Genomic DNA, 16,998 nt, shown 5'->3' on the forward strand with positions numbered 1-16,998 from the left:
ACTAGCGGAAAATGTGATCGCGTTTCGCGGCGTATTGATTTTGAGCGCGTGAAGTATCTGAAATTTATCGCCTGGCTAGGGGATAAATTTTATTTAAGCGCCTGCTGAACTGATCCTTGGTGAAGCGCCTTACGTTCGTGGGGTATACCACCCGCGAGACAGTGAACCGCATTTTTATGCTTGTCGAGGAACAACCAGCGGGTATTATTTTTTAGCTTCGGCTTTAGACCCTTAGCCTGAAGCAAGTTTGTTTGTGCTTAAAATCACAACCAGTTTCCGTAATTTTTGTCTCTAAAATCAGGACCCAAATGCGGAGCGTGTCAATTCTCATAATCATTTTTACGACGTTGTTATTGCTCCCAAAAACAGTCGCGACGCAACAAGTGGCGTTTAAAATGCCTTGGCGGCCGGCTGCCTGCTAGCAAAAGAAGTGTGAAACTTTATATGCGAAAAATCACAACTCACAAAACTCGATCGCTCGCCCGTCTGTGCTTTTTTGTTCCGTTCGGATGTCGTCGGATAAAAAGTGGACGTTTCACATAATGCGACAAAGAGCCGTGACTCACTCTCCTTCGTTTTTATGACTGCAGAACATTAATTCGACCGCTTTTTGCTCGCTTTGGCATTTTATCAAACACATGTCTTCTCTGGCTGCTCATGTGATGCACTAGTTCACGTCGTGCCTACATCGTGGGACCATTCCCGCAGCACCTAGCATTGTCTCCACGCACTCGCGCCGTCCTGTTGCAGCTGCTGGGAATCGAATCGCTACCAAGAATCAGACAGGGAAGCCCAGAGCGGTCGCATTAGTCCGAATCCGGCTCCGAGATTGCATTTTGCACCAATTGGAGCCGCGATTCAAAGATACCCTGGATTTAACTAAAATTAAAATAAAAAATTGAAATTGGAATTAACATGAGCCACCCATAGGTTGACTATAAGGCTTTTCCTCGTTTCACAATCGGTTGATACAGTTGCATGACAGTTAATCATTTTTCCTCGTTTAACCTGCACACGATGGTTTGGGAAAGTCGTTTGTCACGATGCGTATATATCTATCTGAGCAACCATCCATCCTAAAACACCGTATATATGCATCGTAAAATAAACACAGCTGGAGTTGTCATTCGCCAGACTCATTCAATATCTCTTACAGTTTTTTCTCTGGCTCGCCCGGCCGCTCGCTCCGGCTCAGCGTCAGGCGGATATGGCAAGCTGGATTTTTGTACTTGCACATTGGATACTTGCCTATGTATGTACATGCATGCGTACCAACCGAGGAACGAGTCTCGCTTATGCGGCTGCTATTACACTTACTTACAAAGCGACTCGTGTATGCAGAGCAAAAAGCAGCCAGAAAGACTTTGAAGCGGACCGAAAACGAGTCGGTCTCGCTCGCTTCTCGCATGGAAAACTTGCAAAGCTGAAGGGCTCATTTCATTTTCAAAAATAAATATGATTTCCTCGAAAATGAACAGGCCCGAAGGATCTTTGTGAAATTCATTTCTTTCGCCCAGTATATACAATGTCTCGTCAAGTATTTTTGCTGTGAGAAATTCCCACAGACTGTTTTATATTTCTGGCATTTTCTCAGAAATTCACTCTCTGTAATCTGCGAAATCAAGAGCGAATTGAAAGAATATTCAGTTGAAATGTTTTTAGCACGAAAATATTAAAATCTTGTTTACTTCCGTCTGCTCTGAACAATAAATAGCTCGAAATTATTTATTTTCAAGGCGAAATCTCCGTTGCGAATTAAAAAATATTTAAAAACTAAACAGCTTGCTATACACCGAGAAAGCTGCATTTAATATTCTCTGACAACTATGAAACCCTCGCTTGCTTCTGCCTTCATTGGAATCTACCAGGAATAGAATATTAAGTTTCATCTTGATGGCAAATATCAATAGCTTTTAAAGAAATCAGTTTTGTTTGTGAGCTTTAATTTGCAGATCCTGGGGTAGCGCTGCAAAACTAGAAGCTCGTGAAATTATGAGTGAGCGACACATACAATGTCGTTATTGCCGCACAAAAAGCTACCAGAATAATGAATGAAGGCGCAAAAGAAAGGGTTGCCCGCTCGTTATTTACCCTTGTGATAGCTGGGATGAATGAGAAACGCTGCATATACGCGCAGCGGATTACGTGCAAGAGTGCGGGGGTGGCTGGGTCGCCCACGCTGTGACGCACCCCGTCGGTTGGTGACGTCACAGCCACCCCCGCCCCGCCAGGGCGCACCAGTTGCTGCTGCTGCTGCTGCGAGATAAAACCGCCTGTGAAATTGGATCAGCAATTTTATTAGGCTCGCTGCTTTCTGCGGGGGTGCTTTTCGGAAAAATTGCATTTCATCCCTTGCGAACCGGGAAGGAAGACAGCTCCCCCGCGTGCGCGCGGACGAAACCGTTTAATGTCCCTTGCTGATTGCAAACTGCTGCCGCGCACAATTAAATTTGCGTGAAGCAGGCTTTTCCACGAATCAGCCGGAAAGTATTTTACCCTGAAAAGAGGGAGAAAGGCTGGAGTAGTTTCGAATCAATTCTCGGAGGGAGGTTGCTGAAAATGGGCCTGTGTGAAGAGTTGCTTGACGTCACTGGTGGGCAGAAATAGATGATTAATTGACGACTAGTGTGTACGAGAACCTCTTTTTAAGCCTCAATGAGTCCTTTAAAAATAAAGGCGATTGTAGTTTTTTAACTACCGTTCTGTAATTTGTGCGTTACCTTTCACACTGAATACGGAAGGCATTTAAAAATTAAATCGATTCAAAACTTGATGGAGCAGTTGTTTAATTATTCTTTCTAAAAATTCACTGAAAGAAGCAAAAAATTCAAATATACATAATATTACACCTGTAATTTTTGCCTAAAGGCATCAACTGGCAATTATTATATTTATTTGGCCACAATGTATGATGAAATATATTCTATCGATTCAATAGACCTTTTTCATAAATATTTTTCTTTCCTTAATGCAAGTGACTTGACTTTTTCATCCATTGATGTATAGGCCCTTTCAATTTTCCGCCTCCGCTGCCTTGAAGGGGAAATGTGGCAAAACAGACAATACAACATATAGGCCCTTGAAGGACTATTTTTTATCAAAACCGCTCAAAGGACCGCAGGGAAAAAAAGGAGAAAAGTGGCCGTCAGATGGAAGGACGTTGAATGGATGGCCAACCACCCTTTCTATACATTATTACCCTTGCTCTGTCTACGCATTCACGCACTCGTCTGTCTGTAGCTGCACAAGCACCCACGCCCGCCCACTAGAGGGCTGTCAAAACATTTCATTTCGCCCTGCCGCGGGCTTTTTCTGCGAAATTCGTCTGCACCCGCTCCCGCACCCCCGACCCCGTCGCAAGGGAGAAAAACGGCTGCCTGCAATCCTTTTTACGTCAACGTGTGAAATGGCAAAGTTCGCCAACATTGTAATTAGCGGCGGCGCAAATATTAGATCTGTTTTCGCGCAGCTTTGTCTCTTTATTGTCTCAGCAGATTAATTTGAGCTTCATTATGCAAACTTTGTTTCGCTAAGTAAGACGACGTCGCTTTTGAAATTTACATATTGACAAGCCGCTCAGTTTGCAACACGAGCGGAAAATTTAACCAACCTGCGGAATAATCAGCTGGGAATTAATTTAAGAGATACAAGGCGAATTTGAAATTTCCAAGATTTCAAAGTATAATTAGTTCAAAGGTGTATCACGTTGCTGAACTCTGATTGATGTTTGGAAAGCACCGCTGCTGAATGATGCAAAGAGCAACTTTCGTTTTTATTTCTTGCCGGGTCATTCTGAAATTCAAATATCTTCCAAGAGGCACTTTCAAATCAAATTTTAATGTTCTTTAAATTGCTCGAGAGTGATTTTAACCTTCAACGGGTCATTCAAAATTATGAAAATATTACCATTATTTGTAGCAACAAACAAAATTATACAACATCAAAGACAAGGTTAAAATTGGGAATGGTAGAAAAACTTGGTACAAAATAAAATCTAAAAGAATTTAAAGGTTGCATGCTCAGATTTGCCCATTACGTCTTTTTTTCTCAAAGTCTTGACCACCGGAGCAGAAAGGTGTGAATGACATATAAGAAAATAAATAAACCTTCCTCCTTCTCTCTTCTAAGAGTACATGAATGGAAAAGCCAGCAGCTGCTCATATATATATTATTAGATTAATTGTCACCAAGATAAAATCGGCGCGCATCTAATTACGCTCGCGGCGCACAAGGTCTGCCGTTTTCTTTTATTGCCCTGCACACGCTGCATTCGTTTAAAGTGTTCGGATGTGTTCAGAGACACAATAGGAATGTAGTCGTGCAAGCCCAAGAGGCTGTGTGGGCACCGCAAGGTCTCCGACGGTCCTATTTGGCTCCGGCCTCACAGTCCCTGACACCGCATACCAACCTGCAAGCGCTGCACTCCCAGCACGCAACAGCAATGCAAATTCAATTAGAAACTCTGCTGCTTTTCCACTCAGCCAATACTTATTAATCAAGTACATAGTTAAAATATAAATTATGTAGATTGGAGTCGGTGATAAATAGAGAGAAAAATTACATGAATCTAAAGTGGTTTTGTTTCCTTATTTTAGAAGTCCTGAAGAAATCGATTTGAATACAATTTGCAGCCTTATTTACATTTCCAGGAAGCTCATGATTGTTTTCGCATTGCAGATGACGAGCTCCTCTTCTCAAGCGCTACAAAAAGCCAGAAAATCACATTCCTGGACGTAAAGCAAGAACCGCTGAGCCGCCCCGCTTCCCCGGGTTCCTCTTCAGACGACGACGCTCGCTCCACCATCTCAGTTGGAGACAATGAAAATCCGATCATCACAGACTTCTCAAAACAAGAGTGCAGGGTGAGTTTAAATTGCGAAAGTTGAAATCGAGCATTGAAATCGTGAACACTTTTAGATGTCAGCTCGCACATCTTTCAACCAATATGTAACGCTGGGCAACTGCTTTTATCCCGCTCGCATGCTGAAATTAATTGTCGTTTGGTGCGTTTCAGGTGCCCACACAGTCACAGAGCCTGCTCAAGCAGCCGCAGACCATCTACCTTACCACCAGGAGCAACGTGTTTGGCCAGCAACAAGGCCGCGTCGTCATTCCCAAACTCAATATTAAGGTTGAACCCGGCACAGCTGGTGAGAAAATTTTCATCGTATATATAATGAAGGGGACTGTCGTCGCACTTTCCAAAAATTGTCGCTTGACTGGATTACTCGACATTCTTTCGCAATTTTTTTATTTAGTTAAGAGAAGGGATTTAAATCATATTCAACTACAGAGGAAGTTTAAATTAAATGTCTGTAACTCTCACTTTGGGATTTATTGAATATAATGAAAATAAAATTATGTATATTTTCATAGCTGGAGTATTTTTTGCCCAATTGGATTTATTTGTGGTATTAAAAGTTAAATGCTTGCAATAATAGACAAAGGAAAAACGTATCCCAAAAGCTAATGTGAGTTTTGAATCCTGCCAGGCTTCCCGCTGCCCCCGACGCCACCATCGTCGACCACAAGCGACAATGAGGGCAACGTGTCCCCAATGCATGGCTCGCCTCCATCTCCGCTGACCGCAGGCAGTCGCTCCATCCAGGCTCGCCAGAGCAGCAACAGGTTGTACCTTTCCGGCAGCAGCAACAGCAGCAGCGCCGCCTCAAACAGCAGCCAGGCCCACTGCAGACAACCCATCCAGACATCTCTCATCAGCACACAACCGGTCAGAGTGGACCTGTTTAGTTATTTGCAGATTAAAACTAATGTTTTTATTTATTTTGCTTGCAGAAGGGTATGTCAGGGACCCTGTCGCTGACCGAGGAAGAGAAAAAGACCCTAGTGGCAGAGGGATACCCTGTCCCCACCCGACTACCCCTTACCAAGGCTGAGGAGAAGTCACTCAAAAAGATCAGGAGGAAAATCAAGAACAAGGTGAGCATGATTTTTTTTAAATTATTGCTCTGGTGTAGTAAACAACTTGCTTAGATAGTTAAAATGATGCCAACGTAAATCAAACTCAGATTTAATTTATCTCACAATTTCTTTAAAAAATGGGGTTCTTGTTTTAAAAAAATGTGCACATATTTATGCTTCTGTAATTTTGATTTCTATCAGATAAGCTGTTTATATATCCTGACACTTGTTCTACAAGAGTTAATCACAGAACCTTAAATTCTCTGAACAAATTCTCTTTTGTCCAAGTCAACTCGTTTTTATAATAGTTAAAAAATGTGCTCGATTTCTATATTTTTTCAAAAAAAGAAAAAAACGACAAAAGGCGCTTCACACACTTGTGCAAACGTTGTGGTAATGAAAAATGTCTTGTGCAGATCTCGGCTCAAGAGAGTCGGCGAAAGAAGAAGGAGTACATGGACTCGCTAGAGAAAAAGGTGGAGCTGCTAGTGGCTGAGAACGCCGATTACAAGAAGCGGATCGATTCCCTCGAGAGCACCAACATCAGCCTGTCCTCTCAGCTGCAAAAACTGCAGCAGCTCATCAACCAAAACAACGTGTCGGTCGGCTCTCGCAGTAGAGCAACGGCATCGGTGAGTCTTTCGTGTGATGTGTGTGCCTGCTCTGAGTTTCTAAGAGTTCGCTTTCCTTTTAATTTAGTCTGCTTCTCACCACTTCACGAGGAATTCCGTAAAATAAGTTGTGGCACCTGCGCACACCCACTAACCATTCCATCCACTGTAAGTCTTCAAGGTGAGTGTTGTTTGTGTGGCCTTTTGTTTGTGCTTTTTCCATCTGTGTCTGGTTGAGAGGCTCTATTAATTTTACTTTTCCTGTTTCAGGTTTGGTCATCATTGTAAATATTTCATCCACCATCTCATTACTAGTCTTCCGTCCTGTATAAACCATGATATATGGGAACAAATAAGGCAGATTCTGAGCCAACAAGGACCGGTAAGCTGGTCGAGCGCATTTAAGCAATAAAATATAATTTTGATTTTGTTGCAGGCCAAAATCGTGTCCAGTCTACCCACTCTAAACATTCCAAGAATTTTACGGTGAAATTCATAGACATTCTGCAAAAGTGGCATGGAATTATTTGAGCAATGGGCAAAACCTGCGATTAACCAAGTGCAATCAATTATACTTGTGGTACATCATCAAGATTTTTTAATTCTTTGTTTGAGCACGCAATTAAGAAGTGTTAAGTTTAATGATTTACTGCAACGCCTGTGTGTGCACGGGACATGATGCTTTCTACTATTTAATTCCTTGTTTGTATCTTAATTTTAAACCCTAAGACTAGCTCATTTAAATATTACGTTTTGCCGATTTTTAAATATTGTTACTCGACCGTAACTTGATAATTGTCGAAACTGCATCAGTTTTGCTTATATATTTTTAATGTTGTAATTCATTTAAAAAAAAATCATCCACGACACTGTTCACTTAATATATTTTCATAGAGGCGTTTGATATATATTCATACACAGGTTTTTTTACAATTATTGTGTAATTATAAATAATGTCTAGTCTTGCTTTTTGTGCACACAATCGCAATGGTGGATGAAATGAAGATTAGACAAACAAGTTTCATTCTGACTCAAAGAAAAGAGCAGTGTCGCATCAAAAGAGGAGACAATGATGGGAAAAGTGATGATTCCTACAGAATATTGCCTTAATATTACCAAGACACAAATGAGACAAGAAACACGTGTACATATTTATATGGTAGTGTGTATCATATTACAACAAGATGATGAGAATCAAGAGATATGCGTTGATTTTAAAAATCACTACAAACAATGCTATAACCGCAAGTAAATGCAAACTATATATTCATGTTAAATTATTATTATACTGAGGAGGCAGAGCGAGCGCTGGCTGATTGAACCGCGATCAAAATTCCTACCGAAATTCCATTTTCCGTGAGAATTTTGCACAACTAACACGACCGTCTCGACTTTTCATTTCTCCCTCGCCATGGGCTGAACTCATCTTCCCCATCCACGACCGTGCCTTTTTTCGCCGCATACTTTTCCGCCCCCGACAAAGCAGAAGCAAAGATTGATCAGCCAATGCGTTCCTGTCCGCTGGCAAATGTTAATGGTTGGTGGCTGGGTTGAGACTTAAACACACACACACACACCCATATTAAAAGAGCAACATCGAGTCAAAACTCGTGTCTCTTTATCGCATTCATTATCCATACACATACACTACATTAAAGTACTAAACATCTACTCTTACATATATGCATTGCTTTAATTTAAGAACTGAGGATGTGTACATCAAACAGAAACCACGCAGATTACTTAATGAAAGATTTGAAGACAAAAATGCGAGAGAGACTAACAAACGGACGCGCGTGCGCGCGACAGGCTCGACAGCTACTCGCCACAATATATTTTTAATAAGCCTATATACATAAAATATATCAACATAATTACACATACATTACTAACTAATCATATTATACATCATAAATTGATAATTGTAGCAGTGTAGGGATTAGTCGGTGCTAAAATGACTGAAACTGACACAACAATTATTATGATGACTATGAAGCTGTCCCTCCCGCGACGGGGGTTGGTCGAAATCTGACTTGCGAAAAACCAGCTTACGGAGGAAATCAATTTGCTAAAACTTACTGTTGTATACTGTTGACGAAAAACCGATTGTCAATTAAATCTATCGAACAGCTTAACAGACTCGTCTGTATTGGACGCAGCTGATATTTTTTGGTTTTGTATAATCAATCAATGACGAATCGAATCAGTGTCTAGAAAATTATACAAAAATAGCCAATCGTTAGTGATTCTGTGAGACGTCATGCGATTTTTGTCCGGCCTAAGAGCAAAATAAATTATTTTAAAATGCAGGAGCTAATGAAATATCGTTGTTTAAAATCATACATATTGCTTTTTTTAATTAAGCACGTTTTCACTTTTCTGTTGCGCTTTCATTTTTCCAAGTTCATTCCGGATTAAGGCATTTTGATTTTTATATGCTTAAGTTTTGTCGTGTTTTAACTTTTACCCCGATTTCACCAAATTTTGATTTCACCATTGTGTTGCTCAAAGCATTATTACACTGTCTTGTTAATTTTTTGATCCGGCGTCATAATAATAAAAGAAATCGGCCTGTCTAGTTTGTGTTCGCGTGTGAGTGTCAATCGTATTGGAAACACACAATTCTTTATGATTATATTTTCATAACCATCACCTAAGCTACAAGAATCAAATTGTAGTTCCCGCAATTTCGGTCCAGATGATGAACGAATAAAGTTTCCACAAAACGTCCTATTTGTTTTACAGCAAAAATACCTGTCCTCAATTGAAGTTGTAGGATGAGGTAGGATAAGATGATTTAACCACCCGTTTCAGAGATAATGCATTTTACTCAGCGTCCATTAATATATCTGTGTCGCACAGACAGAGATATATGTTCAGTGTATGTGCTATTCGTACTGCTGTCACAATATTGTAAAACAAGGACCCGTTCGTTCAATTTGTATCTCGTGCTGGTATGTTGTTGCAATCAATGATTGAATAAAAGGGTACAAGAAGTAAAAAATAAAGTTGTTTCACTCTCTTTGCAAAAATATCCCTGATTTTTAGGGTAAAACTGATTCTACAAAAAAGAAAATTGCACATCAGATTCCACTGTCTGAACGTATCAGTTGCTTTGTTACTATCGTCATTTTAGCATGGCATTCTTACAATTAGAGCTGCGAAATATTGACGATCGACTTTTGTTCTGAGCATCCAATTGCTGCGGAACCATAAAATTTTTAGTCCAGTAATTTTGTTTTATAAGTTTTGGAGTAAAAAAATTTTCTCATGCAAATATAGATTATGTTGCAATTGTTATACCTGTTGAAAATACAGACAAAACTGATCTTGTATTGGTTTTAATTTCTTTAGACAGTTAATTGTTATTTCCATTTCCCAGCCAATAAATTTTGCACATAACTTACTTTCAAATTATATACACACATTTGCAATTTAGAAAAAATCACGTCTTGTTCGCTTAGGTGCTAAAATATAAGAAGTTTATTAAAAGAAACTAAATAAAATGAGGATTGATAAAAGCGTTCGATTCATTTCATGTTTTTTACTACTTTTCAGTTTAGACTGAAAAAAAATAAAACAAGCTCTAAAAATTTCATGAAATTGATACCATTTATCTTTAAAATTTACAAATATCTTGACATTGAACAAAAACGTTTAAGATTTTTCATTAAGAAAAAAGTTAACACGTTAATTGGGCTGAATAGAGATAAAATATGTTTCGAAAAATAGTCCAATCGGCCCACAAAAGCTATTTAATTTGCAAAGAAAAAACGGTCTCAAATTCAAAGCACTAAATCAGGATCAATTGGTTTACTAGTTAGTGTGTGCCCAATGAAAGTGTGAATCGTTAATGGCCGAGTTTTAAATTAACAGTCAAATTTTGAAGACTCTCTACTCCTGCTGATTAGTTGAAGCGGTCACACTCCCCAAATACCTATGCTTTTTATTCTTGAGACTTACAATTTCAATAAGAGAACGCTTAAAATTAAATGTTTCGTTTGATAAAGCTTACTTACTGTCAACCTTGCTCAATTTTCATCGCATGAAAATATAAATATCCCGGAGAATGCCTAGTTTCATCTTAATTTTCTCATTTTTAAGCAGCGGCCCTTTTTAATATTGCCATCAGAAGTAAAAATTTCTATCAACAAAACAAGGGAATTAAAAAAACACTGTTAGTTTTTATTTGCTCCAAGATGAAGAAATGGCCCACGGTCCCTTCTGAAATAACCATATTACGCATTCGCCACATACGGAATTCTTGCCTAACTTTCTCGGTCGATTTTTTGTTACCAAAATATCTACCAAGCTTTAAAATAATATGGTTTAAAGTAAATTTTCAATTACCTAGCATCATAAGTCCAATATCCCCGCATTTAACGAAAGAAATGAAAATCTCTTTTCGTCCCGACACATTGAAGACATTCAGTAGCTGATAACTTCTCCACTAACTTATCAAATACAAGAAGGTTAATTTTGTTGGTTGATTGGTTTAGAAAATCAGTGATTTCACTTTTAAATAGCTTTATTGGTCCAAATATATTTTAATTTGGAAATAAATTAACAACCGAGTTTTTGTAGATAATACAAAAATTAGAAATTTGTGGCCTGATATTTTACCAAGCCTTAAAAAAATAACTTGACTAAAAAAGCGGGTATCAAGTGATGATTTTAAGAATCTTTCTATTTGAACGCAAGTTTTAGTACTTGATTTAAATCAATCACTGCGCTTCCGAGCTTGCTACTAACAAAATGGATCAATATTGCTCAAATTGTAGTTGCTTTTAAAAGTTTTCTTCAACAATTCGGTCGTTCTCTCATTCATGATAACGCCCAGGCGAGCACAATCCTTCGCGTTATTCCAGTTCAGATTATGCCTGTAAGGGTAGGGTTTCAGTCAGCCACACATTTAAAATGTTAAATTCAAATCAAAAGCTCACCGAAGCACGTAGGTAAGCGCTTTGCCCGACCAACGCTGTGCGTAGCACACAGGTGCAGGGACGGGGATGCTCTGGTTGCATCTGCTGTACATGAAGCACAGCGAGTACGTCAGCTGCGCTAAACGGTCATTTTCAGTTTTTTCTTCGGGTGAATGGGACATGATGGTGTATTCAGTCGGCTTCATGGTTCCCTGTAAATAATCTTGTTAGAGAGATCACGCTGAAATGGCATTTGGGGTTTTCAACCTTGGGACCGCTGTGGCTGAGGAGGAAGAAATTGTAGTAACTCGGATGAGTTATTATGCTGTCCACTATCACGCCAGGCTCCACGTTTTTAATTTCAGTATCTTCACGAAATTGGACGGCTGGATAAAAGAACTTCGTGTGATTTGGTCTTTGTACCAGCACGTAGACGATGCGAATATTTCCATCTACGCCAAGAAATTCTTTCACCGCCTCTTTAATGGCTTTCAACTCGGACTTGTACACCTGGAATTTAATAATGTTAGTGTAGTTATGATTCCTTTTTTATCAGTACAGAATTTATGACAACGCACCCTTTCTACTTTCTCATTGACAACAGCTTCAGAGCAGTCTCTGTAGAAAATGATATAGCTCAGATTTTCCCGGTTTCCCAACGAGCTTGGAGTTTTATAGTTTTCAAGGTGCCATTTGACCATTGATTTCAAGTCGAGAATTTCTCCGCTTTCTGATTTTTGCAGGCGCCACTGCGAACTGTAGCGGAATAAATCTTCATCTATGTTGCAAGTCACCTGTAAAACACGAAAATGCTCAATTTTCTTTCAGCATCTTAAGATTTCATACAGTAGCAATGCTGTGAGGAACCTTTGACGCCTTCGATTCGCGAATTGGAGAGCCAATCACAGCTCCCATCACAAGGACGGCGAAACCAGGTAAGCGGGCCTCACTGAAAGAACATGTTGATGTCATTTTTGATTTGGGGGAAAATAAACACAGCATACTTATTTCTGTTTTTGAACACGTGGTTCACTCCGTTTAATTTTGCATTCAGCTTCAACATCATGTTATTCAAAATTATTGTGTTACCATCGGGGGTACTTGTTTTGACGAAAGTATCCCAAGTAATGCACTGTGTCAAAATATTGGACTCCACCTCAAATACACGTTTCACGCATGCTAAAAAATAAACAAAGGTCACTCAGCTCGAGTATTTAAATAGTAAATGATTCATCCATATAATTTTGGACAAATGGTTGTCTTGTTCCGCTAACACTTGGAAGAAAATTTGGAATATAATAAAATAGGTCACCGTGGTATTCCTTGCTCTTTGGAGTTATCGCAATGATCATATCAAATTTCTTGCCAGTCTGCCGGATATCCCCTTTGGATTTGACAAAAATGTTTATTGCCTCAAGATCTTCAAGCAACTGTAATGTCGAACCCGCAACTATGTTTCTAGATTGTAAAGTATCAAGCTCATCAATTCCTATTTTCCACCTTTGTGCACCTTCTTTGAAGTGTTTAGCAAAAGTTGTCAGTCTAAAAACATCAAAGTTTTAAAGAACATCAAAAAGAATTATTAGAAAAATGCATTCCCTTCATACTTTTCTTTTATATCCCCTTCATACTTTTCTTTTATATCCCCTTCCATCCGTTTTCCCTCACGTATAGGGACAATAAGTGCACGTTTGACTGACTTTCCAGCAGTTTTGAAAATAAAATTACTTCTAACGCTCCACTTTCCCTTTTTGTCAATCGAAGCTTCTATATCTCCCTCTTTTTCTCTATTTTCGTACATCAATTTCGGAGGGGGCAGTTTTCTCATGTCGAATGATTCCATCGTTTTACTAATTTTGAAGCCAAAAGGATCCAATCTTTCTTTTGGAAGTTCGGTGACAAGCAGCTATAAATAAATTTATATAAAACGGGTTTAAAACAGTTAGCCTAAAATTACTTGCCTTCATGATGTCTTGATAGAGTGATTTTGGACACAACGAGGCATGATCAACCATATTTTTTGATTCTGTTGTATTAAGAACTTTGAAATTTGCTTGGTTTGGAGCAATCGTGCAATCCTTTTGAGAAAAGTGACGATTACTGACTGTGAGAGTATAAATGCAAGGCAAAGCAAAAATCAACATTGCATATATGCAACCCATCAGGTCATATTAGCGTTGCCGGCGGTTCAATTGAAGAAATCGAGAACATTGTAACCAATTATTAAAACATGAACCACGAATGCATCTCAATAGGGGGAAAGAGGCACGTGTGAGTAATACGCTTGCTATCAAATCAATAGCATCAGATGAAGATCGTCTATTTGAGACACTCCCTTTTCTCTCAATGATAAATAATAAAATAAGGGAATTTAATTATTTTTCAACTAAATTTTTGACGGGAGATGAAATAATTGGCTTACAGCTAATCTGAAGTAAAGCTCCCTCTTTACGGGTCCAACGTGCAGAAACAAATCATTGTCTTGAACATTTATACTCAGGCTGGAACTAATCAATTCTTTCACAGTTGTTGCTTCTTTTCCTTTGATTGTTTTGGGTCGTCTCAAGCTTACAGTTAAAGGAGAGTTGACACTTTTGTTGTAAATTCCTGGTGAAATACTTACATTTTCCGACCTTGAACAACGCTATTCACTTTGTAGATGCATTCCTTGTCCTCGCCGTCCTCACTTTTTTTACATTTTACATTCAGTCCTGCCAAAAAAAATTAACCTATCAGCAGGAATACCTATTTTTTACCCCTTTCTTACCTTTCAAGGAGAGACGCACGACCTCTTCTTTAAGATTAATGTTTGATGTGGTCAACTCTTTCCACTGCGCTTTGAAGGTCACTGTTCATGAAAAACACATTTAATCAATAGAAAATATATAGGAAACAGTTTCTCATACCATCCACTTTTGCATAGAGATTATTTGTTCCGGGACAGGCTTTGAAGAAAAGACCTGTCCATAGTTTAAGGCGTACACCTATATCATCGCCTCTACCGCCAAGAGAGTTTTTCAAATGCCTGAATAATTTTATTTGAGCACGCGGAATGCAGTATTTTAACGTCATTGGGTTACCGTTTGTCTGGATGATCATTTTTAAGCACTAAATCATATGCTTTGGTTATAGCATGACCAGGAGCCTCATAACGTTGTAGCACATCGAGTAATGGAATCTCTTTCAAGAACTTTAGAGTGATCTTTGCTTTGATCTTCTGTCTTTCATTTAGGTTTTGTCTGTAAGGAATAACGTCTAGGTTTTCAACTTCAACTGCAACTTCCTGAATGAACGACATAATATATATTGCCAGATTCGATTTCCACTGAATAAAATTGAAAAATTACATCAAATTTCAAAAAACAATATATTGGTGAATTCCCTTGGGGAAACTGTAAAACAAATTGAAGAATTTCAAAATGAAAATCAATCGGGATCGAGCTCAGGTCGATGTTCTCGCAATGAAAATTGAATGCAAATTTTTGCATTAACCTTTAGTCTCCTCGTTTCATTGTCAGCATGTCGGATTGAGGCTTTTATTATTAAATATAGAAATAAAAATGAATGATTTTACCTGTGTGAGATTCTCGTCACCTTCAACATTTTGAAAATCAAACAATTTCAAAACAAGAATGAAGTTCGTCGTTTCGCGATCAAATGCCAGTAGCTTGTCAATTTGATTACCAAGGTCGGGCCTCAACTTTCTAACAGCATCATCCACGCAGGATCTAAATTGTGACAAAATCAATCTTTAGAATACATTACTGGAGCTGCGAAAAATAAATTATTACTTTAAGTATCTCCTTGGTAACGCGATACTCGACTCATTGCCAGTGGGATTGGATCTTATCATTTTTTCCACATTGTACTGGTAAACTATAGTTCCTGCTTGAGTATTCTCCGATGGCTCAAGTTTGAAATGGTTTACCCAAACTTTTGACTCATCAATAGCTAATTATAAAGAAAGAGTAAATCGTCAGATTATATTCTGTTTTCCTATATTAAATAAACTGATTCATTTCGTTTTTCCATTATTTAGTCCATTACCTTCATATGTTTTTATATGACATTCTGGTTTGCTCTCTTTACCTCCAGGTTTTTGTCCATATTTTTTTGTAGGATTTTTCTTATAGCCTCCAGGTGGTTTTTGACCTCGATTTTTTGATCTGTCATTCATTCTTCGTTTAGTTTTCGGTCTGCTTTAATTTGAAAACCTAAATCAAAAACAAAGGTTTGAAAATGGTGGAATGTGGAAGGTATTCGGGCAATTGTTAGAAGATTTTCAGGAGTGCGGAATTTTGTTCATTTCTTTCTCCTGTTCTTCGCCAGCAAAAGAATGTGATGTGAACATTTCGCTCCAAGAGATGCAGTAAATAACAAGTCCAGTGCCGAACTGAGGATTTCAACTTAACCGGGCGATAACATTTTTGCTGCTGGGCATGTTATATAATATTTGAAAGGAAGACGCACTACTAGGGGTAGGGGATAGCCAAGTACGCCGTTGGCAGTCTGTCACTGAAATATCTATTAGAAAATTTCGATAAAAGCTAGCAAGAATTCCTAGAATAAGTCAGGCGTGGAATTTGTCGTGAATACTTCCTAATTTTTGTAATTTTATCTTGCTGTTTGAGAAATGCGAAATATGTTTATTGCGTGCCGAACAAAATGCCGAACATATTCAAGAACTAATATGTATAATTTAATTTCTTGATTGTTCTATTTTTTCTCATTTCTCTTCTTCCTAAGTTATAAATCGGGCACGAGGAAATCATGCTCTTAACTTACGTATTAGTGTCTATTTTAGAGATCAACAGTAAAAGTATTACAATTTGTGTGCCTGACCCAATTTTCACAGATTCGGCTCCGATTATTTGTTAGAAAGACGTCTTTCGCACGAAAAAAGACAGGAAGAAAGATAATTTAATCAGTCACTTACCATGCAGAAAAGATAAAGGCGCAGAACTGCTCTCTCAGTTGTAACAAGAGAGGAGCCGCTTCATCATTAGCACTCAATCTTGCTCTAAATATGGCAGAAAGTGGTGTAAAATATTGGAGTTGGGCTAGGTAGGAGTAGGGTTGGAGTGGCCGACAGAGAGGGGGCACCCTCAATACTTTTTAAGAATTGGAAGAATTTGTGGCTGCTCGAATGTTCTTCTTGAGGTGGCCAACATTCCTTGCCTTGATTCCATTGTATAGTTTCGATTCTGTACAAAAATTATTGATTTTAAATAGTTGAAGGTAGTTTAAAATCTTATTCTCAGCTTTCTGCAGAAACTTATTGTTGAATAATTAATTATGTATTAATAAAAGAAAATCTTTTTTCCAAAAACCATTATACACCCAGCTACTTCTGAAATATTTCGACCGATGCGCGTTTGCCTCTCTTAACTACAATTTTATGTTATAATATTTATTAGACACCTACGGTGTAAAACAACATGAACCTTACCATATTACAAAGTTTATTGAGTAATAAAACACTTTTTATATTTAGTAGCTTGGAATAACGTGATGCTAATATTTTCACAATTGAGTAAATAATG

At 38.5% G+C, this 16,998-nt stretch overlaps 2 protein-coding genes and 2 long non-coding RNA genes across 5 annotated transcripts in view; 2 read left to right on the forward strand and 2 right to left on the reverse strand.

Moving 5' to 3' along the window:
• CrebA (Cyclic-AMP response element binding protein A) overlaps nt 1-9,541 on the forward strand; it is a 49,915-nt gene extending 40,374 nt beyond the window's left edge. The window contains exons 3-10 of one of the 2 annotated variants that reach the window (XM_065489922.1): nt 4,678-4,862; nt 5,015-5,150; nt 5,493-5,731; nt 5,797-5,940; nt 6,339-6,554; nt 6,622-6,714; nt 6,804-6,915; nt 6,970-9,541. In XM_065489922.1, coding sequence (XP_065345994.1) covers nt 4,678-4,862; nt 5,015-5,150; nt 5,493-5,731; nt 5,797-5,940; nt 6,339-6,554; nt 6,622-6,660 — 959 coding nt within the window. In that variant the 3' untranslated portion in view covers nt 6,661-6,714; nt 6,804-6,915; nt 6,970-9,541. The remainder of the gene's footprint in view (nt 1-4,677; nt 4,863-5,014; nt 5,151-5,492; nt 5,732-5,796; nt 5,941-6,338; nt 6,555-6,621; nt 6,715-6,803; nt 6,916-6,969) is intronic. The other variant, XM_065489923.1, reaches the window with a different exon arrangement.
• LOC135943413 (protein FAM177A1-like) overlaps nt 1-16,998 on the forward strand; it is a 166,400-nt gene that overhangs the window by 74,117 nt on the left and 75,285 nt on the right. The window lies entirely within an intron of this gene.
• On the reverse strand, nt 11,147-11,880 carry LOC135942654 (uncharacterized). Its single transcript, XR_010575115.1, has 3 exons — nt 11,723-11,880; nt 11,477-11,667; nt 11,147-11,413 (listed from the first exon to the last, which is right to left on the reverse strand). It is a non-coding gene; the product is annotated as an uncharacterized LOC135942654 (long non-coding RNA).
• On the reverse strand, nt 14,241-14,673 carry LOC135944665 (uncharacterized). The gene is made up of 3 exons (XR_010575355.1): nt 14,536-14,673; nt 14,362-14,480; nt 14,241-14,303 (listed from the first exon to the last, which is right to left on the reverse strand). It is a non-coding gene; the product is annotated as an uncharacterized LOC135944665 (long non-coding RNA).

Source organism: Cloeon dipterum, chromosome 4 (genome assembly GCF_949628265.1).
Source record: "Cloeon dipterum chromosome 4, ieCloDipt1.1, whole genome shotgun sequence".
Lineage (NCBI taxonomy): Eukaryota > Metazoa > Arthropoda > Insecta > Ephemeroptera > Baetidae > Cloeon > Cloeon dipterum.